The sequence below is a fragment of the Melanerpes formicivorus genome, unplaced genomic scaffold, assembly GCF_026170545.1.
Source record: "Melanerpes formicivorus ecotype bairdi unplaced genomic scaffold, bMelFor1.0.p_v2 SCAF_23, whole genome shotgun sequence".
Taxonomy (NCBI): Eukaryota; Metazoa; Chordata; class Aves; order Piciformes; family Picidae; genus Melanerpes; species Melanerpes formicivorus.
Genome location: NW_027142375.1, coordinates 2,859,960 through 2,883,424, shown reverse-complemented (window position 1 = coordinate 2,883,424; position 23,465 = coordinate 2,859,960). Strand labels below are relative to the sequence as shown.

The window sequence follows — 23,465 nt, the reverse complement described above, 5'->3', positions numbered from 1 at the left end:
CTTAATGTAATCCTCTTTCTGTAAACACCCAAGATGATTTTTTTTTTCTCCAACCAGAACAGTCCTGACATCTCATAAGCCTAAGGGTGAATAGCAAGAGATTGTTTTTGATAGTTATAAATATTCAAAAGACATGCAGACCATCTGCTTTCATAATACAGGTAAAGCAAGACTGAAATGGTGACTGCTGTATAAAAATGGTTCTTCTAACAAAGTCTTCCTCTCCTCGAAAACTATAAAGACAGATGTCAAAAACTGTTTACACAGGGTAATCAGGAGCGTGCAAAATGTAATATTCCTTTTACACACAGTGCTTGCTAAAGAGATTTTTTTTTTTCTTTTTCTTCCCATCTGTGTGTTGCAACACATTTCTACAAGTTAAAAAACATTTTTTCAAACAGAGATCTCATGAATACCCAAAAACATGCTATCTGGTTGCTGAATGCTAATTAATTTCAACTAAGGAATCTGATTTTTTTTTTCCTGTAGGAAGGAATGCATGCTTTTGAAATGGAGCACTTCAACAATAACAGACACTGAAAACAGAACACCCCACAAGTTTAATTTTGCCCTGGTTTGACACTGGCTATTTTCACAACTGCTTTGCATTCAAACCCACATCTGCTAAATCTGGCTATAAGGCAGCAACTATTCTCCTGATTTTCCAACGAGATTTTATTTATGTTTCACTATTTACCAAGTTTGCCAGTGTAAAGCCTTGTAACACCCTAATGGTTTTGTCAAGTGCTAAGTAGAAGATACCTCATCTCCCAAGAAGAATATGAGGAGCGCTGCCCATAAACCCTACAGTCAATTTCTAGTGCTGAAACACTAATCTTGACAGTAACCTTTTAATGTATGATATTAATGGCACAGAGGCGTTAAGCACCTTTTTTATAATTCTCAATAAAATGAACATTTACTGAACAATCTGTCAAGCTACTGGCTCCATTTTTTTCTTTTAAAGCCAAACTTTTAAGGCTCTATTCCAGTGTCTCTTCGATAAATCCTCTACTTTACATCTTCAGAGACCAGCAGGGCAGCATGTAGTCTGCAAACCTAACAGGCCTTAAAAATAGAAGGAAGAAAAGGAAAGAAAAAGAAAGAAGAGGAAAAAAAAAAAAAAAAAGGGGAGAGAAAAAAAAAAGAAAGAAAAAAAAAAGAATAAAAATAAAGATTAAAATAAAAAAAAAGAGGAATTTTAAAAGAGAAGGGGAAAAAAGAAAGAAAGAGAGACAGAAAGAGAAAGAGAGACAGAAAGAAGAGAAAGAAAAGAGAAAGAAGAGAAAGAAAAGAGAAAGAAAAGAGAAAGAAGAGAAAGAAAAGAGAAAGAAGAGAAAGAAAAGAGAAAGAAAGAAGAGAAAGAAAGAGAAAGAAAAGAAAGAAAGAAAGAATGAAAGAAAGAAAGAAAAAGAAAGAAGAAAGAAGAGAAAGAAAAAGAAAGAAGAAAGAAAAGAAAGAAAGAAAAAGAAAGAAAGAAAGAAAGAAAAGAAAGAGAGAAAGAGAAAGAAAAGAAAGAGAGAAAGAGAGAAAGAGAAAGAGAGAAAGAGAGAAAGAGAGAAAGAAAGAGAGAAAGAGAGAAAGAAAGAAAGAAAGAGAGAAAGAGAGAAGAGAAAGAGAGAAAGAGAGAAAGAAAGAGAGAAAGAGAGAAAGAGAGAAAGAGAGAAAGAGAGAAAGAAAGAGAGAAAGAGAGAAAGAGAGAAAGAGAAAGAAAGAAAGAGAGAAAGAGAGAAAGAGAGAAAGAGAGAAAGAGAGAAAGAGAGAAAGAAAGAAAGAAAGAAAGAAAGAAAGAAAGAAAGAAAGAAAGAAAGAAAGAAAGAAAGAAAGAAAGAAAGAAAGAAAGAAAGAAAGAAAGAAAGAAAGAAAGAAAGAAAGAAAGAAAGAAAGAAAGAAAGAAAGAGAAAGAAAGAGAAAGAAAGAAAGAAAAAGAAAGAGAGAGACAGAAAAAGCAAGCAAGCAAGCAAGCCATAAGCCTGTGTCCCTAGACCTAGTTTGAATAGTGATAAAGTTGCAGAACAGAACAGAACTCAAAGACTTGGGGGGTTGGGGGGGAGGAATCTTTTCATAAAGGACAGAGGAACTTTGTTTCCCCAATTCTAGCCACTATCAGTGGCTTTTGTTCGCATGGAAATTGCCAGCATCAGTTCTAATGCAAGCTGAACTCTTAGGAGTGCTTATTTCTCAGGAGGCTCTACGTTAACATTTTTCAAATGAGAAGGGAGCATTCAAGCCCCAACCGGATAACACAAGATTATCCCTAAATCAAAAGATTTTAGCCTGCCTGAGCCTACGCCAGCCCACGTACTGCAAAAACCCAACCAGGGCAAAACGTTGTTCCCAGTCTTCTGGTATGGCAGAGAATAATCATCTGCCACTCCAAATAAAAGCAGACCAAATACATCCAGCCAGTAGTTGGGTTTTTTAGGATAAGGAATCACGGAATGGACAGTTTAATCGCATTTGAAGAATTATGTTAAATTTTGTGGTCCATTACCTTGAACTACACCAAGTAATGCAATGGAATTTCTCATCTGCCCTATAAATGCATAGGGTAAGGGTATAAAAATCACAGATGGACAGAGAAGGAAAAAAACTTTTGTTTGTGCCTTTGGCATTGCACTTGGATGGCTATCTGACCTCCATCCTGTTGCCAGGGACAGGAGAAGTAAGGAACTGCACGGCAAATGCTGGCCATATAAATTAAAACTGCGTAAAGGCACATTTAAAATGACTGCACAAGATTTTCTTCCAATACATAAGCACATCTTTCCTTTTTTTCCTCCTATCCTTGTAGAGCCTAAATTATCTTCTCTCCTTTTCTGCCTTATGTTGTCTTTAAGCATTATAAATGTACATATTAACATAAACATAAACCTACACTGCATGTAATGAGGGAAGATATAAAACAAAGAACCCCAGTCACATATATACATCTATATATATAGTTATATATGTATAGAAACATACTCACACAGAAGAAGAGTTTGAAACTCAGAAATTATTCAGCATCTGAAGAAATTGATCCTTGCACTATTTTTACCATTTTGTAATGTAAATTCCCAGTTGCTGCATGACAGAGCAGCATTCTCCCCATGTTTTCCAAGCATCTCCCACTGACAGATATAAATAAAGCTCAAATAAAAAGCTGGTTCCCAAGATCCTAGGCTTACATATACAAAGGTTAAGAGCTTAAAAGAAAGATAGGTAGGTAGGTGGGAAATGTTAATCCAGATCTGAAGAACTGCCTGTTTTATGGCATAGTGCCTTAGACTTAAAAACAAAAACAACAACAACAAATAAAATGCCACAGAAAGAAAAAGAAGTCACAACCTCAACCTGTAAAAGATAAGGAGACATAACACATTTTTGTCTTCATTGTCAGATGTCCAACATGAATCTTTTTAAGGATCCTGACTTTTATTTCACAGCATTTATAAATGGCATATACTTAGCAGTAGAAGTCCTGGCTAAACCCTTCCTAATATCAATCAGGATAAAACGCAAGATGCAAAATAATCAGCAAACCAAATTCTCAGTTTACTTCATAGAATGAAAGTGGCCTTATATTTTGTGGGGTGAATTACCATTCCCTAAGGTTTAGAGTCTCTAAGTGCCTTTACAGAAAAGCTCTGAAACCTGAGAGCTCCACAGGTAAGGAAGACACTATCCATTTTAGCCAGGAATATGCTTGGAAAAGCTGTTATGAACTATCTAGATGGCTTTCAACTGCTCTTTGAGCTTGTAGTGGGAAGGCACATTTTCAAGGGCTCCCCCCGTTGCTTACATTTCAGCACCCATCCTAAAGCTACCTTAGAGTGTGCAGGAACAATGTCTGCTGGATGATGTCAAACTCAGAAGCTGTGGTCCAGTCATGGTTGGATTCCAAGTCCACAGGACCAGAGCTGAGTTACTCCATGGTAAATTCTATCTCTTCTTCCTACTTCCATACTGCAGAGAACAGCCATCAGCTCTTCTCCAGACTGCTGCTGTTCCTACACTAGGCAGTGTGCTATGTGAAGGCTGTGAGCTTACGCTCATCTCTTCTCCTTGGGACCCAAGAAGTGAAACTAGACGAAGCTGAAATCCAGGAGGACAATTCAGATTGTGCACAATGAAAGCAGACAGAGCAAACCAGCATTTCTTGTACATGAACAAAGACTAGTGTAGGTGGGGCACTGGAGACCTCACAGCTTCCAAAAAGATGACATAAGACACCTTCAGCCTTTCTCTCAGGTGGCTTGGTTTTATTCCCACAGACTGATTCAGCCAGGTCAGAGTGCTTCTGGCTTGTTTCCTATCTGGAAATGCTAATCACAATGGACATGCTTCTAAATGCTATCCTAATGTAAAATGCTTTGTATTATAGGGGACATTTTCCATCTATTAATGCATTAAGTTCAGCTGTGGAAGCATAGAAGTGTTCCACAAAAATGAAATGTAAACATTCTCCTGATACAGATGTTGGCAATTCTTCCATCTTCAACCAAGACACACGAGCTGTTTTCACTACAGTTTTTGTAAAAGGCTCTTCAAAATTGCTTAGCATTTTCCACCACATTAAGGAAGATTTCCTTGCTGGGAAATAGGACATGATTTTCAGCAAGTCTCTCCTCAGATTCCACTGTTCTGCTAGGCAAAGCATCAGATGTCTGGCATGAAGTTGAGCCCTAAGGCACAATGTCCAGACAAGAAGTCATCAGACTCAGTAGCACTAACAGTTGTCTTGCTGAATTTCTTTTGGTATTTAGGATAAGCCTTTTCTTTGTGGGTTTTTTTCTTCTGCATAGTTTTTTTGCAGGTTTTCAAAACCAAAATGGACCATTTGGAGCATCTATGTGGAGTCTACATAGAAAGAGAGCATAGAAGTTCACCCAGCAGTTCCAGAATTCAGACAAATTATCTGTGGCTGAGCTAGAGCAAACATCTGATACTGATCTGAAGACTTCTTGTGCTGGATCTTTTCACCACATCCCATGGTAATCTCTTACTAGATATGTACTTTTGCCTGTTTGTTTCAGGGGGCTTTCAGTTGGTTTTTTGTTTGCTTTTGTTGCTGTTGTTTTGTTTTTTATTTTAACATATGACTGTCTTTTAGTTTGAATTTCATTGATTTCCAGTCCTAGTCAGGGCTTCATTCATGCCTCTGATTGCTTGCTTAAATACTTCTCTAGTGCCAACAACATCCCTCACCTGTCCTTTGTTTAAATGGTTAAGTGTCAGATTTATTGTTTCAGGCCATGTGCCTCTGTGAGCCACCTGTACATCTTCATCATATAGACTCAAATTCTGGGAGGTTATTTCTGCTGCTACAAAGCACATGAACTAACTATGTTCCATCCTGTTGAAAATGTCAAACTTTGTCAGGAGAAAAAAAAATGAGTTATAGTGTGAAATTTGCTATGGATTCTTAACTTCTGTTGAGTAAAATCATATGAAGGTGACATTTGAAGCAGCTATGTTAGCCAAGAGACCAGTTTCCCCTCCATGGTGCTGCACCTTTCACTGACAAGAGTTTGTAAAAATGGTATAGATGCTCTGAAAAAACTCATAAAAAGATGCAAGATTCAGTGAAGGTATCTTGAAAGAGAAGGCTAGCTTCCCACAGGCAATAGGCACCTTTTTTTTGTTATTAAAAAGATTGTTCTTAATTATCCCTTATATTAAAATGTATAAATTCAAATAATAATAATAATTTGGTAGGGTAGGTTTAGCACACAAAATTCCTCCTTACAAAAAGTGCAGAATACAGGGCACAGCTTTAAGAGCCTGGGGGACATACTAGCTGGCAAGCACATTCTGGTGAGATTTTCATCACAATACACATAAACACACACATGTATATTCTGAGAGAAGCTGGGTATACTGATTCTAATATAAACTCACACGATAAGCTTGGGGAGCTGAAATCTCTCCATCTCTAGAAAGCCCACCGACACTAATGTCTTTCCTTTGTGCCTCGGTTTTTCCATCACCATGAAACCCATCCTTCTCCATGACAGTCTACTACAAAGTATTAGATGCTGTGGAAAGGTGGCACAGCCAGGCACAAGTTATGGTTTTAGCACACTCTCCCCCACTCTTCTGGCACAAGCTTACAAAAGCAACTCTCAGTGTACACAACCATAGTACTCAAAAAAATAAAATAAAATAATTAAGAGACAAGCATCTATGAGGCCAACCTTTCATCTGTTCCCACCCCTGGGGAACAAAACCTTTCCCTTCAGAGTCGTTTATGCCATGGCTTAGAGTGAGGCAGGTCTGAGGTTGCCACTATCCTGAAAAACCTGTCCCCTGATCACCGCTGCAAGACACCAAAGGAATCTGATACTATTTGTGCTGTTCTTAAAGTGTCCAAGGGAAAGAGAGACAAAACTCACCATTACCTTAGGTTTTCCTAGCATGTTTCTTGGAAATAAAAAGGAAGAATCTAATTATTCATTTAAAAAGAAAAAAATATAAAGGGTGGGAGGAGGGAGCAAGCTTTGAGAGTGTTGCCTAGAATCTGTTTGAGCAAAGCATCTCTTCTAAGTTATCATTAGAGCAAAGACATGCAATGAGTCTGGTCTGACCAGGTGAGAGTTGCTCATCTCTTAGCATTGCCCCTGAATATGTGGGTCCTTTCATTCCTGTCAGGTAAAAATAATTATTGCCAATTCAAGTAATTATCTCCCAACGCATCTTTATGCCTACACTCCTGCATCCCCTAACACAGATGTACCTCAGCTTTAAATCTGCTGACAGTGACGCTACAGCACCTACAGAATTTACTCAGCTTTTGGGTAGGTTTTATAACCATGCTGATCTCTGTGCCTCCCACCACTGCTAGTAATAACTGAACCAGTCAGAAAAGGTCTCTGCAAGCCAGTCACAGCAGTGATTAAGATGTAGACATACGTATCTTCTCACCCTTTAAATAGAAGGCTTAATTGGCGATGTGGATAGCAACTTCCTAATGGACAGAAATTAAATTCCATTTAATTCCTGAGCAGACACTTCCAATGCACAAGGTTTACCACACATTTGGAGTGGGGAGGCAAGGGGGGGGGGAAGAAAGGAGCTGCATGTACAACTCTCTACCTCTGACAATCACCAAGGAAAAGCAACATGAGGACCAGAATGGCATAAGTGTGGCAGGTGTGAATTGACCTGCACTGGCAAAGCTGCGAGCTGGGAAACTTGCAAATCACATGATTGTGCAATACTTGGCTCCAGTCAGTGCTATCATGTTCTTTATAGGGGGAAAAAAAAAAAGAAAAAAGAAGTCTTCAAGACATGTACATCAAGTTAAGGGATTAACCATCAAGTGACATTACTGAAAGAGACAATCCATTTCTTTATTGTTAATGAAATTCAGTTAAAAGTGAAGGAAGTGATAAAGAAAGTGCTGTTTTGTAATGTATTTTACATAAGAACGTAATATAGAAAGGGAAGTGCAATTAAATCTTAATGTGGACTTTTTTATTTTTAGTTTATCATCTGGTTTACATTTTGAGCCCCTTTGCAGCAGTAAATTATGCTGGCGTTTCTCAGGGAGTAGCTGCCATGTTAATTTACTTTAATAAAATAACTGACAGAAAACTGGGAAAAGAAGCAAGAAGAGACACTTGCTGCCCTCCCCCCCCCCCCATCCCCCAACACACACACACTCCTTATCTTTAGCTAAGTATTCAAAGGTTTTCTGTATGAATTGTCCGTGGTCCAACTCCAGCACCATGTAATAATACAATGCATTACAACACAGTACAATACAATCTTGGGTTTCTGTAGCGCCCTTCATGCAAGCATCCCAGGGTGCTTTACAATCATTATGAGTTAAAATTAAAACTGAAGCACATACAATTCCTAATAGAATCATTTTAAAAATGCTAAACAGAACAAATAACTTTTAAGTCTAGATTTAAAAGTCCCAACAGCCAGAGCTTTCCTTACTTCAATTGGCAATGAGTTCCAAAGCTTGGGAGCAAAGTGACTAAAGGCTCTCTCATGTTATGTTAAAGGATCTCTCATGTTGTTTATACTTGTGCAGTATTCTACAGCCAACAATTTGCCAATACGGGGGGGAAGGGATAAAAAAAAAAAAAGGCTTATTTGCAATCTTGCTTTAAAGAACACTGGAGGAGTGGCTTGTTAACCCTCTAATAAAGTTATAGAAAAGAAATAAATAAATCAAGGTTCACACTTGGCCATGACTGTGCTAAGAAGTATGCAAGAAACATGAATGAATGAATACAGAATTTTGTAGCAGCGCATTGCTTGGCTGCCTCTTGAGCCACTAGATGTGAAAAAGGGGGGGACAAAAAGCAGCATGGTTTTTATATATACATGTATCTATAAAGAAGAACATCACTGCAAATATTTAAAATGTCAGTTATTCTATATAGCATTCTCAGGATCACTGAGTGAAAACAGAAGTCAAGTAGGGCTCAGTGCTACAACTCACGCATATTTTAGAAGGGAAAAAATGTACCAGAAGAGAACATGCTGTGTTCCTTTTTGTTGTATTATTTCCCCCCCCCCCCTCGTTCTGTTACTTCCCTAAAACTTGAAGTCTATGTGACGCAGATCATCGTTTACATGACGCAGCTCTCAAAACTGCTGAAATCTAATTCCAACTGTTTGGGCATACAAAGTGGGGAGTATAGACCCAAAAACGTTATGCTGTTAAAAAGCATGAATTTCTCCTGGCTCGCTGGAGAGGTCCCAGATGACTGGAAGCTGGCCAACGTGATGCCCATCCACAAGTAGGGCTGGAAGGAGGAACCAGGGAATTTCAGGCCTGTCAGCCTGACCTCAGTGCCAGGCAAGGTCATCTTGAGTTCACTTACAGGATGGCCAAGGGATCAGTCCCAGCCAGCATGGATTTAGGAGGGGCAGGTCCTGCCTCACCAACCTGATCTCCTTCTATTATCAGGTGACTGCCTGGTGGATGTGGGGAGGGTTGTGTATATAGTCTACCTGGACTTCAGCAAGGCCTTTGATACCATCCTCAACAGCAAACTCCTGGCCAAGCCGTCAGCCCATGGCTGGTTAGGCCACACTTGAATCCTGTGTCCAGCTCTGGGCCCCTCAGTTTAGGAAGGATGTTGACTTACTGGAAGGTGTCCAGAGAAGGGCAACAAAGCTGGGGAAGGGTCTGGAGCACAGCCCTGTGAAGAGAGGCTGAGGGAGCTGGGGTTCCTTAGCCTGGAAAAGAGGAGGCTCAGAGGAGACCTTATTGCTCTCTACAACTACCTGAAAGGAGGTTGTAGCCAGGTGGGGGTTGATCTCTTCTCCCAGATAACCAGCACCAAAACAAGAGGGCACAGTCTGAAGCTGCACCAGGGGAGGTGTAGGCTGAATGTTAGGAATAAATTCTTCACAGAAAGAGTGATTTGACATTGGAATATGCTGCCCAGGGAGGTGGTGGAGTCACCATCACTGGAGGTGTTGAAAAAGAGACTGGATGAGGCACTTAGTGCCATGGTTTAGTTGATTAGATGGTGTTGGGTTCTTGGTTGGACTCTATGATCTCAAAGGTCTTTTCCAACCTGGTTAATTCTGTATTCTATATACTTCCCCCCTGCCCCAGGAAAGCCTGACAGAAGACAGCTGCTTATATCTTCTTACAGCTGACTTCAGAAGTTTGTTTTGTTTTGTTTTTTTAATAAATAAAAAATTGCCACAAGACTTCATGACAGCACAGGTACTAAGGGACATGTACACCTCACAGAGTCTTCTGGGGTCAGAATCACAGAATTGTTAGGGTTGGAAGGGACCTCAAGGATCAGCCAGTTCCAACCCCCCCTGCCATGGGCAGGGACACCTCACACTACAGCAGGTTGCTCAGAGGCACATCCAGCCTGGCCTTAAAATCCTCCAGGGATGAGGCTTCCACCACCTCCCTGGGTAACCTGGTCCAGCGTCTCACCACCCTCATGGGGAAGAACTTCTTCCTAGCATCCAATCTGAATCTACCCATTTCTTTTTTTTTTTTCCATTCCCCCTAGTCCTATCACTCCCTGACACCCTAACTGCATTCATACTTGAGAAACAAGGTACCTTCTCCTCCTCCCCACAGGAAGTCCAGGCCCCACAATTGTGTTGACAGTCTCATATTCAATTTGAATGCAGAGGCAGAAATAAATAGCTGTTATGTTTTCTCCTTTAATAGGGTGCTGCTGAGATATAACAGTTGCAGGTAGACTGACATAGCTTTAACAGTGTTTAAATGCATCTAAAGAACATTAATCAGTGATCAAAAAAAAACCCAAAATCAAGCAATTGAAACGTTGAGTATGCTGCAAAAGCCCTCAGACAGCTCTACCAACATGCATATTTCATCTTCCCTATCCCATCAGCAATAGGCTCTGTACTGCCCATTCTATCTGGATGACTGAAAAATCATGGGCACAAGTTTTAATAGTTAATTGAAAATGTTTTAAACATCCAGATACCACGTCAGCTTGAAGAGACATCAGAGGGAATGCTCTTGAGCAAGTGAGGGGTGGGTTGAAAAGCCCTGCCTGCCAAAACCTGAGCCCAGGCCCTCAAGGATTTGCTTCCCTGAAATAATTAATGACATTTTTAAAATCTAAAGTACAGTAACTTCCAAAGTAGAAAAAGGAGCTGCATTCCTTACTCCAGTTATTAATTATTGGGGGAGTGTAGAAGGAGGGGAAAGAGAGAAGAGAATCACATGAAGAAAGAAATCCAAAGACTTGATCGCAGGTCTAGGCAGGTAAAATGTAAAGAGGAGGGCCAAAAACACCTTTAGTTTTGTAAAGCATGAATTAAAAATTGCTCATAAAAATATCTCTATTTTGGCAACTCCTAAGAGCTCAGCTCTTGGCTATTCGAAATTTTCATCTTAGCCAACACAACTTTTTGTGGTTGGGATTTTGGAGGGGTGGGCAGTCAGAACGGCGGCAAAGAAATGCGAGAGGATTTCTGCTATGCCGCTTACTTGGTATGATGGCCAAGAGTCTTCAGGTAAGTTGAAATGAGAAACTCTGATGTTCCAAGCAAGCTTGCTGTCTGGCCTTTCTGCCAGACCACACAAATTCTGTCAAATTTCTGCATAAAATAGCGTGTGGCATATAAAATCTCTTGTGCCCACGTCAGGTGTAAACAACCGTTCACTACAGGGCAGATCAAATGCAGTCAGGATAGTTACATCTGTCACAAGGGCAAAACAATTCAGGCTTTGGTATCATGTGTTTCACAGAATGCAAGTGTATATCCCTCTAACTGAAACAAAAATGCCATTCCCTCATCACCAAGAGTAAAATTATGTAAAAGACATTAGAGGCATGGGGGTGTGGGGGGTGTGCACACAATTCTATTCGCTAAGATAATGCGATGTCTGTAAATGACTGTGTCCATTTGTATCACAGTCTCAAGATATACTGCATGGAAATATTGCATGTCCCCTACACAATGCTTTTTAAAAGAATAAACTAAGAGATAGAAGATTCTACTATACATCAGGCCTAGAGTTTCTCATCCATAGTGCACTGACTATTGGTGGGCCTGAAAGTCAGGCTAAGTACAAGCATCTTCAAAGGATGAGCAAAGGGAAAAAAAAATCAACCAACCAACCAAAACACCACCCAGGAAACAAAAACCTTCACATTTCAGGATATTATGGGGGAAAAGAAGAACACCTTGTGTTTTTGCAGTGGCTTGATGAAGTGACTACTTGTAAATACTAACAACAATCATTTATATCACCTTTTTTTGTAGAAAAGAAGGAAATCAGGTAAGACAATACCAGTTTAAAAAAAAATAATAAAAGAATCAGTGTCGTTTGATCACTGCCATAGTTTCAAAGACGTGCCCAGAGAGCAATTAAGCTCTGTGATCTCTGTATTTGGTAGGTGACTTGCTATCTTCCTTTCATGGAAAAAGGTTACAGGAATTCACGCTAAGGGGTACATCTAAACACTCAAAAGAATGCTGTGAGTTTGTTTCTGAATTATCAGAAGAATTTCCAGTCTTTTCTCACACCAATACCCCAATGTTACTCTCCTCTCCCTCATAAAAGCTTATCCAATTATAAATATACAGAGAGAGAGAGTGAGAATAATTCAATAGGGACAAAGCAAACCAAAAAGCCCTTGTTGATATTACTTAAAGCCCTTAATAAATACAGTCTCTATTATTTCAGGTATTTTAACTGTGGAAGTAGTAAGAGACTTCTGTACTAAAAGCCAAATCAAAGCAAAACTGTGAAAGTGAAGCATGAAAATGTCAAGACTAAGGCTGAGAGATGGAAGAGACAACATTAAATAAATAAATGCAACAGGCCTGCCTCTCTGGCTGATCACTTTAGAGCAGTTCCCAACAGACTGAGGTAGAGTAGAGCTTCTGTGCAAGGGGTTGGAAAAATAAGAATTGATGGTAGAACAATTTCTTCACGACCCTTTAGAGACTGCAGAGCCAAAACAAGAGGGAAATGAGATCTAGGCCACTCACGAGATGCACCAGTTTAATGGAATGCACAAGATGGCTCAAAATTGAGCCCTAGATTAAATCCATGTTGCCTTCCCCACCAAAAGAAGCCTGGAGAGGAAGCAGAAATGAAGCAAACTGTGTGTATCAAACGTGAAAAGTCATTCACTTGGCATCTGCGTACGCTGCTAGTCTCTAGCAATGAAGTCTGCAAACCCAAGGCAAAGCATGAAAATACATGCTACAATGCATAACTGAGAACAGGTTTTACTTTTCCATGTGAAATTTGCAGCATCCTTTTCCCTTGCCTGCTTGATACCTCTGGATGGGTGCTCGCAATTCATGGCAATCGAGAGCCACGCATTTGCTCCGGTCCATCCCAAGCACTCCAAGTCATGCCAGCGGGGATTCCCCATGAGGCAGGCTCATCTACTGAGTGATAAACCTGGCCTTTGGGGGTGGTCACAGCAGCCACAGAGCAAGGCAATTAAAGTTACTTTGAAAGAGACCACCTATTCAATTTGCCCGATAAGAGTCACGGTTCTGTTTTATCTAGGAAGGCACGAACAGTTCATACCTGTATGCCCCGAAGTCTTAATTGGACAAGAAAGAAAATGGCACCAAAACCCACCCAAAATAAAACAAAACAAAAAAAAAAATCAAACCACACCAAACCCCACAAATCAAATAGATGATGCTGTTAAGTTTTCAAAACTCTGTCATTAACATGAACTGGATCTCAAAGTTTGTTTCCTCGATATTAAATGCACCTGCACTACAAAACCAGGCTGCTTGGGTTTCCATTTTTTGGAAGCCCATAAAATTATTCTGAATAAATATAAGCAATTTTTAGCGGCACAAAATGTGAGATTAACCAAGAAAATACAGTAAATTCTAAGTGATGATGATGGTTCTTAGTTTCTCGTACTTAGATGGGGCTTTGGAAATGCTGCATCATGTCACAGCAACTTAAGTACTTTGCAACTACAACAAATCCTTCAGTCCCTACACAAAACAGAGTACTGCTAATGACAGTGACAGAAAACGATAACTACTCTCATTTCCACTTTGAGTCATTTTTCTGTGGTTAATAAATTATATCCATAACAGTGTTAATAAGTTATGGTACGGTGTCACTGCATTAGTTTGCATTTGTGATGAAGCACTTCATATGGCATTACCTATGCCCACGAAAGTACATAAGAGGAGAGAACACTTCCCTGCTCTCAAAAATCCCTCCTATTCTGGCATTTTGATGGACCTTCTAAGGAAACACTTTCTCCCAACCTCTACCTTGCTTATACTTCTCACCTCTGTTGCAGCAGCAGCATACCACTGCGGGGCAATTTATAAACTTCTACAGGCTTAACACAACACAGGCTCCCTAAAAGCAGTGTACCTTCCGTAGGAGTGATACACAACAAGATGTTAGTTAGGCAAACAGAGAAAGCATTCAGATCAATTTAGTCATGTGAAAAGCACACCATCAGATCAACATGTCCTCCCTTAAGCCCCTGGAGGAAAATGGGAAGATTTAGACTGACTGATGGCCTCTCAATCACTGCAACAGCTTTTTTTGTTGTTGTTTTCAAAAGTTAAGAGTAAATAAATTAATTTTAAGCTTCATTTAATTTTGTCTTTAAATAAAAAAGAAAAGCAGAAACTATTACAATTCTTACAGCCCAACTACTGCAGCGCTGGCGAAGATAGATGCGACAAAAGTAATAAGCATGGTTTAAACAACAAAAAGAGGCTCACAGCTTTAAGTATATTCTTTCACAAATAAAGAAGTGCAAAACAGTAAAGAAATATCCCCAAAGCAGAGTTCTGTAATCTGGAGTTTGGGTCATCTAAAGCGCTAACCCCAAAAGCTGGGTCAGGCAAGTTGGGTTTTGTCCATTATCTAAAAATTCAGTGTAGTTTTAAAGCAACTCTTTGAAAGAGCAATGATTGAATTGCCTCCAGTACCATGATACAGTCTCTAGTGAAGTATTCCCTTTAAAAACTTGTTTTCTGCTTTATCAATGCATCATCTACCTATATAGGGAAGCTCCTATGTGAGACATGATGGCCAAATACAAAGAAAGTATTCCATCTCAATAGAATTTACTTGCATCAGCATCAAGTGAAAACTAGCACTGTTAGATGAAAAGGGAGATACATCACAAATTATCTGCAGCCTCCAACTGCAGAAGCTCACATGCTTTACAGACATATTACTGGAAAGGTTTACAACCAGTGAAGATAATTTTGATTATTTCCACATCAAAACTTCCTGTATTGGAGCCACATCACAGAAAACAATCTGATCATGGGGGTGGGAAAAAAGTGACGGGAAAACCGTCTGCTAATGTGTCCACTGGAAAGACAGATTGAGAGAGAGCAGCCCTCTAGGTTACCTATAGATTACCTGAGGTTTTTTGAGATAGAGTCCAATATTCTGAGCAAAAGAAATAAGATCCTCCTAAAAATACTTTGACTTCCCTGATTTCCTTTCTCCCCTCCCTATCACAGCAAGCAGCATTTGTTTGTACACTGAATCTGTCTTCACCACACCAAAACACATTTTAAAACTTAAAAAATTAAAAATAGATATGGTGTTCCCACTGCAGCATCACTGGACACTGCATTGCACAGAAAAAACAAGCTGTGCCTTCACAGTAATTTCAAAAAAGAATGGCAAAAAGAGAACAGCACAGCTAAAGGCTGAGGAAAGCATCAGTTCAGTATTTAGCAGTGCATAAATGGAGGTTTCCCTTTTTTGTTTAGGTATATTTTGATTAGAACTAATAAATAGCTGATTTTCCTTTGGTTGTTTTCAACAACAACACATCATCCAAACGGCTTTATTCTTTATTCCCTTCTCATATAGCATGCCAAAGACTGTCTCATTTCATGAATTAGCATTTAAAACTCCTGTAGGTTATCTAACAAGCATTCAGATTCAATAGTACTTTTGACAGCAGTAAGTAAAGAGCCTTTTAACATCTTGAACACAAGTGCATGAAAAAAAAGTAGTTGCATCAAAGCAGTTCAAAGACTGAAGACAAAACCCAGTTAAAATCCAGTTTGCAGCAAGACAGTTTTAGTGTGGTGTAAACAACCTTTCACGACTCCCCATGGGAAACGTTGTAAGACTACGTTCAAAATGAATCAGGCATATTTATAAAGATCATGAAGTGGTCAAATGAATTTGCATTTTTGGCAGATTCACTTCATGGGCACTACTTGCTACAGTCTGTAGAAACCTCAAATCTCACATCAGTGCTGCCTATAGTGCTTTATTATTTATTACATGTTATGCTAAGTACCTGTGAAAGGGGACATTCCTTGGCCAATGAACTCTGGTTCATATCCTTCAGTAAGTCCTTCAGAGCATTTCTTACTGTTGTGTGAGACCATTGTTCAGGAGGCAAGTCTTCTAGTTTAGGGCAACTATTTGAAACACAGATTAGAAAAGGGATTATTACAAGATTGCATCCTGCTGCAGAACATTCCTTTAAGACAGACAGATTTCATTTCGCGCATCAAGCAGATGCATCTGGAGATTGCTCTCGGTCTCCTGATTGTTCCGATTAGTTAATTACTTTATACAACACATCTGCTGTATTGATGCATGAATTATACATCAGCTGCATGTGGCGACTATTTTTTCATGTTACTTCTACCTTCCTGCTCTGATGCGCTTGGTAAAACAATTTAAGGTGTAATGCTTTCTCACGACTGATCATGAAAAGCATTAATATATTAACTGTTTTTTCTCTTTTTTTTTTTCCTCTCCCTCTGTTTTGTTACCGTGAAATTTAAGAACCTAGAGAGCAACAATAAGTGTGAGCAAGTCATTCTTGGTGTGTGTTTTTTTTTCCCCCACGAAATGCACACAGATGGTATTGTTCATGATATGCAAAAATATTTTTCTCTTAAGTAAACTTTATGTAAAATGCCTTCCTGTAATGCATCATTTAATTGACTAAAATGCAATATAGTTTTAATGAGATAGCCAAAGAAAAATCTATGTATCAGAGCTGGAAAAGTTTGCTTTGATGGTATACTGGAAGTTAAAGAAGAATTAGACTGACTAAAAAGGAATTTAGATAAGCCTTTGTACTTTGAGGACACAGCACAGTAGGAATTAAATAGAAGCAATATTAACAGCGAGAGCACAGACAAGTAACACTTCAGATCCCAGAGCTGGTCTGCAACTTACCTGTGTAACTGGATTTTCAGTGTGACCACATGATACACATCTTGCAGCATGTCTGCTACTGTAGCATCAGGGGCATCTGTCACATAGGACAGTGGAACTGGATTCCACTTTCCAACCTGGATAAGCCCTGTGGGATTTTTTATTTTTGAAGGGAGGGGGAATGGACAAGGAAGGCAGGAAAATTGAAGAAAGTAATTTATCTGTTAATTCCCAGTGGCAAGAGAAAAAGATCTGATTTTTAACAAGATCATCACCTTTATTTCTAGCCTCTTAAATTTGGCAAAATAAGAGAACATCCCCCTGGAAAACCCCCACCCACACACCATCAAAGATATGCTTTATCTATATTCTCAAATTATACAAATGCATTACAGGAGAGACTGTTTGGGGTTTTTTCAATAAGGGTACAAGTGTACTTCCTAAGTTCCTTTTAATTCACAGGATGTGATACAATTGTCAGCATTCCTCTTAATAAATTAGCAAAGATTTTTCAGTGCAAGGACTGAGTTAAAAAAAACCAAACCAACAACCAACCAACCACCACCACCACGAGAAATTAACAAAACCCCAAGCAACCAACTTTGCAGTCTATAAAACCATCAGGAACAAAATAAAAGAAACAGAGCTGGATATTCAGTCATAAATGCAAGTTGACTCTCAACAGTCCATCTGCTCAAATATGCTTTACACTTCCTTGTGGATCCTCAGTGGAGCAGATTATTAAGGTCAATAAGCATACTAATGATTCGGTTGAAGTCTTTTTCTTTTTTTTTTTTTTTCTTTCTCCCCCTCAAAAAACAATAAAAAAAATCCTCCCTCCGTACTCCCCACAACCAAAACATGCACTAAGCAAAAATAGGGTAAGTATGTATCTATACACACACAGAGAGACAGAATCTGCAAGAAGTTTAAGAAGTAAAGCCTGCATCGCATTCCTGAAAGAAATCCTGCCCCTCCCCTGAGGCCCCCCAAACACAATTCATTGTACAATTTCCTAATCTTATTTACCTTTTGCTTGGGCAGCAGAGCTGTGAGAATATCCAAGTGATAGCAATGCCATTTCAATCAGTTGGTTGAAAAGCATATCCTTCCTCACCAATACAAATTCTGCATGCTCCTCCTTAGAATCGTATTCAATGGCATTTTCATAATGCTCCACTACACAGAAAACTGGAAGCATACTTCCTATTGAAAAAAAATTACATTTAACATATTAAAGTAGAGTTAGAGTTGAGTAGGTGGGTCTATCCAGCATTATGTAAATAAAACCTGTACAAACAGGCAGAGCAGGCATCAAGGATCATCACAAATATTTGATAAACATATTCCCCAAGTCCTTTCACCTCGCCCTCCCCCATCTCCAAAAAAACAAAAAGATAAAGTTCTACAAAACATACATCTCCCTGAAAAGCAGGAATGCAAATTCATCTCCCTTGATCAGATACAGATTAGAGAATTACCTTCTATAGAAATAACAAGGTTGACTGAAGAGAAGTTGATTCCCTCTGTCCTGCCTGATTTGTTGTGAGTAGCAGGCAGCATGAGAACCTAAATACATACTGCAGATGTCTTCACTGTAAGCCATTTTAGTATCAGCTACATGATTCTGTTCGTTAACATTAAAATACTCCTTAGTCCTGCCAAAAATATTTAATTGCCTTCAAACATCAACAACAAATCACCTTGTGTGTTATTCATTCACTCTGAAAAGAGTATACAAGGAAAGAAGGCGAAAGTTAACGCTAATTCATGCCTCATTCGCTGAGTGCACTTGAGCACTACTTTCACTCGCATCTTTAAGCAACAAATCACGATTTCAATGCCTTTTTAAGAAGTCTACCTGCAGTTCAGGGGGCTTTTTGCTTGGTTGGTTGGTTTTGGTTTGGGTGTTTTTTTCTGTTGTTGCCTCCTGCACTTTACATTCCACGTTTCTGGTATGCGTTGCTATTTCGGTATGGCTGAAAGTTAATTACTAATTTCCAGTTTTGTAGCATCATATGGCAAACCCTTCCCTGTGCTGCACAGAATATTAAGCAAACAACCTTTTCCCTTTCCTTTTTAAGAATATTTTTCCTTCTCCCTTTTGACAACAACCAGAGAAGTAACAAATGACCCAAACAGTTTTAGGGGTGAAGTCTCTCCCAGTAATCAGGTTCCTGGAGTTTGTGAAAATCCCCCCTGGCCTCCCAGACAGAATCTCAGATTTGTGGTTTTAGAACCTGTCCCTGTCCCGCTGTCTCCAGCAACACAGGTTAGGATCTCTTAATGACAGAAAGCAAAAGGGTTAAAAGCAGATGTACAGAACTGTCTTATGGCAGCCTGCCAGAGGGGTATCATCTTTAGCATAAATGATGACAAGGGTTATTTTAACAGGGCACCCAGGAACTCCAATTAGTCCTACCATGTTAATGCCTCTATAATAACCGCTGCCCTCTAGACTTACAGAAACCTCCTAACCTACTAAGGTGCACCAGACATGCTGCAGTCTAAAGAGAAGATTTACTCTTGGCAATAGATAAACGCTTTAAGACCATGTCTGCTGATTTGTGCTCTAATGTATAGCAAGAAATCTCAACAAAAGATACCTCTTAAGCACATATATTTAAACTACATCTGTTCACCAGAGAGTCAGTCTCTGGCAAACAAACCCCTTCAGGCTTGCTTGGAAAAGCTCACAAACTCACTCCAGTTTGCCCAATAGGCTCAGCATGAAAGACAAGACTAAAAGCTTGCCAATATTTATATAGTGCAGGAAGGAGCCTTTCTTTTTTTTTTCTTTTTTATCTAAGCTAGACTGGTCAGGGAGAGGAGACCAAAGCAAAAAGCACTACATGCAAACTGGTGATTTTCTGTTTGTTTTAATTAAGCTTCATAGAGCTTTCAAAAACACACACATGCTTCATCTGCAAAAAGGTGGTGGGATATTTTTTTGGTTTGGTTTGTTGGTTTTTTTCCCCTTCCAAGCTCTCACAATTGGTGTCTGACCTACTGCCATCTGACTCAGTGTAAGGGCTCAAAATTTGTAAGTAGTTTCACCGTTAATACCTGAAGATAAAATGTAAACAAAGCTTCATTTTAACAAACAGCGCAGAAACACTCAAAACCAGCTGAAGTGTATTTGCTTTTCCTCTTATCAGTTCCTACAAATTAAGCCATGATCAGACACAAAACTAGCAATACACAGGTGCTTTGCTGCGTATCAGCACACTTTTTTGCCAGGTACACTGCCTTGCGACTTGCAGCATTCTGGATAACGTGATACTTTAAAGGAACACAGGAGAACCTCCTGGCCAAATGTTGATGTACAGCATAGCTTATAAAAGGTAGATCCTGGTAGTGCGACACAGGTATCATCTGACTACAAATCAAGCCACTAAATCTTTTAGCAAACTGTCACTAGTGTCCTTCTGTTAATGTGAAAAATGTTAAACGGGAGAGCACAATCTCAACTGGCTGATCACTCCTGCTAGCACTTGGCAAGACCTCCAAGTGCAGCAGCTTCATAACCTTCTAGTATTAAAAGGAGAGAGCATTGGTCAGTGCTCGCTGCTAAAAATACAGCATGATTTAAACTTGAAGGCAGTGTTAGAGCTTTGCTGAAGGTTTATGAGTCTGGGTAAACAGCACGTCTGCCATAAGAAGCAGTGAAGTCTGTAGAATCCTTGTCTAAAACTGTCCTGGCATTAAAGTTTGCTGTGCAAATATCACATAATACTAGAGACAGCTGAAATCTCCTATTTAGGAATTTATGGAACTTATATGTTTGCAGGCGTCAGAAAGTCCTTTTTATATAGCCCCACTGCTTCCCTGTACAATATTAATGCACTCTGCTTGAAAAGCCGTAATAAATTATATTTTTAATGCTCTTACCCTGGCTTTCTTAAGATGCATACATTCTTGGCAAACAATCAATAAATAGGGTAATCATGAGCAGAGGCCAAAGAATTTGCTGAAGTGCTGTTTTTCCATTTTTAATAGATAAAGATCTAACAATACGGACTGCTGTGTCTGTTCATTTCGGGATCAATATATTCTTTGTTTTCACCAAACCGAGGAAAAAAATAAATGATTGTACGATAAATGTTATGCATTGGGCACAATGAAATTCCTCTGCCTTCTAACTTGGTGCGTTTCACCGTCTTGTGGTTGCATTTCTGCTCCCTGCTCTTAGCAAATGTAAGAAAAATCTGGATTATAAACATACACTGCTTACAGTGCGAAAAGTAGAGGCTGGTTTTAAAACAAATGCCAAATTACGTGCGGCAGATTTTGTTTCAAATTAGCAAGCCTGCGACGTGGTCAAAAGAGACAACGCACGTCGAGGAGCAAAATTCACAGATTATTGCCCATTAGAAGTATTTTCAAGGCAAACAAAAGCCATCCATATCCAAACATCCAACGATTCTGAATGTGCCTTTTCCTTGGGTAAATGTCTAATTACAGCAAACCAGCCACTGAAAAATATGACACCCAAGTTGTTCATTGTTCAATAATGAATTGTACTTAAGAAAATAAACTGCGAAGATTGACATCACAAATGACTTTTCCAATGTGATACCTAAAGATTTACACTCTTGCCTTTAAACCAACTTGCAACTGTTGAGGAAATACTGCTGCCCTTCCAAGCTTGGACCATCATTAAGAGGAAAGGCGAGAATTTGGTTTAGAGGTTTGGCATTTCCTCTTACTTAATTTTGCGTTTCTCAGCCCAAAGACATTTATCCAAAGAATTAATGCATTATATTACTTCTGTTTCAATGCAGGAATTGGCTTTAATCAGGACAGCTAGCCTTTACCTTAACAAAAATCAGACTCCACCCTGGAAAGCAAGATGCTCCACCCAAGCATCAAGCTTACTTTTCCCAAATGTGATTTATATCAAAGTTGGGAATATATAGTATTTTCCAATGGAAATTTAATAATCCTGAAATATAAATGAAGTAGAGTCTGGAAAAGAAAGCTTCCCCCCCCAACCCATCACATACCATATTTCTCTAATCCAGAATTATCAAAAGTGTTACCTTTTCTAATGTTAGTTTTCATCAGGTGTCCAGAGTGTTTTAAAGGCACTCCTTGCATTTTAGTTCCTGTACTTCCAAGTCTTCCTCTTCCTAATGGGCTCCCATTCTGTTCCAAGCGCGCAATTTTGGCTGGTGGACCCTTCGGATCGCTTACATTGTTAGACATTTCTGAATGTTCTTTCCCCTGAGTTGCCTCGTTCAAATGATCCATACTCAGTCCCGCCTCTAAAGATCACCTGCCATGATTCAAGGGGAAAAAAAAATAAATATATATATATCTATCTCTCTATGTATGTTGTACACGTGTGCGCATATGTATACGCACGCAGCCTGCACATGTACAGAGAGAGGCATCCAGCATAACCTCACAGGGAATAAATAACTAATTTGACCTGGAAGGAAGATGCCATTTTTAAAAAGAAATAAACTTATTCTCCCAAAAAAATGACCTCACACCCCAGTGGTTTGGTGTTTTTTTTTACAGAGAGATCGCATCATGAACTGGTGGAATTCTTTCCTAGCCAACTAGAGCATCCCTTTAAAAAAAATAAATAATAAAATCTTCAGAGAAATTCTACTAAATGTGAGAAAGATTAAGACTCATATAAATGATGATGACTGTCAAGGTATGTGCTCCAACATAGCTATTGTTACAAATCTCACAGAAAGGTTTGTTATTAATCCCGGGGGGTATTATTGTCTTAAGAGAGAGAGAGAGGAAGAAAAAGATTCTAGTGCAACATTTCTGAACATACTTGATTAAAAAATATGTATGCACAACAGTAGAGACATTGTTAAAACTTTAGTTGAGGGAGCAACAAATTTATTAGACATGTAGAATATCACCCACTTACAATTCCTTCCCCCCTTAAAAAATAATAGCTAGATGAGAATTTACCATTTAACTTCAAAAAGCAGGAACGGGTGACAAGTTGGGGCATCTTTTTTGTTTTGAGTTCCCTAACCAACATTACACACAAAGAGTTCATCAACTTTTGCAAAGTTCAGAATATGCACATCAAATTTTTTTTGGATCTTAAGTGTTAAATGGAGAAGTTTATTGAATTAAGAAAAATGACGGCGAAGGCAGCATCTCACAAAATGCAACGTTGGAGGGGAGAAAACTCACTATTTCTACAGTACTTTTGAAGCTCTTAAATACAGAGAAACCTCTCCAGCTCGGGGTGATGCTAAGTTACACAGTGGCACAGCTATTTGATGCCAAAAAACCAGAAGTAATTTCAGCACCAAACGAAGAAAAGGTATATGGCAGCATGCTTTTAGTTCCCTTTTTCTAAACTTTTGAAACCTCAGTCCATGAATAATTATTCCAGTTAAATCACTCAAGAAAAACCCAAATCTCCCTAGGCTAGAATACAACAGACTACGTTTCGAGGATTTTTGTCACTCATCAGAATCTGTGGTGTCAATTATATTTCAAAAAAGAAAAAAAAATCAGAGACATCTTTCTGGTTACAATTTCACTCATCAGCTCTATTGTGACTCTTAGGTATTTTACCTTTCCTTTCTCTGAGAAAGGTGTGACTATGATGACAATTACATTGCCTATATAATATAATCACTAAGGACAGGTGACTAGTCAGTAATTTATGAACTAGTATTTACATTAGGAAATACAAATTCCAATAGTGGGGAAGTCAGCCAGACTGCTGTGAATCAGGTAATTGCCACTTTCTTTTATTTGTCTAATAATTCAGTACATTTTCTGTACATTTCACAGAAAAAGCTATTAAAGTCTAAACATCTTGGGATTTATTTTTTTTTTATATATATATATATATATATAC

The 23,465-nt window shown here is 39.0% G+C and overlaps 1 protein-coding gene across 6 annotated transcripts in view; it reads right to left on the bottom strand.

The window, feature by feature from the left end:
• The window catches only part of SATB1 (SATB homeobox 1), a 101,711-nt gene that overhangs the window by 57,522 nt on the left and 20,724 nt on the right, over positions 1–23,465 (bottom strand). For all 6 annotated transcript variants that reach the window (XM_068152323.1, XM_068152326.1, XM_068152322.1 and 3 more), the window contains 4 exons: positions 21,658–21,893; positions 17,645–17,821; positions 16,637–16,763; positions 15,741–15,864 (listed from right to left, as the gene is read on the bottom strand). In XM_068152323.1, the coding sequence (XP_068008424.1) occupies positions 15,741–15,864; positions 16,637–16,763; positions 17,645–17,821; positions 21,658–21,868 (639 nt within the window). In that variant the 5' untranslated portion in view covers positions 21,869–21,893. The remainder of the gene's footprint in view (positions 1–15,740; positions 15,865–16,636; positions 16,764–17,644; positions 17,822–21,657; positions 21,894–23,465) is intronic.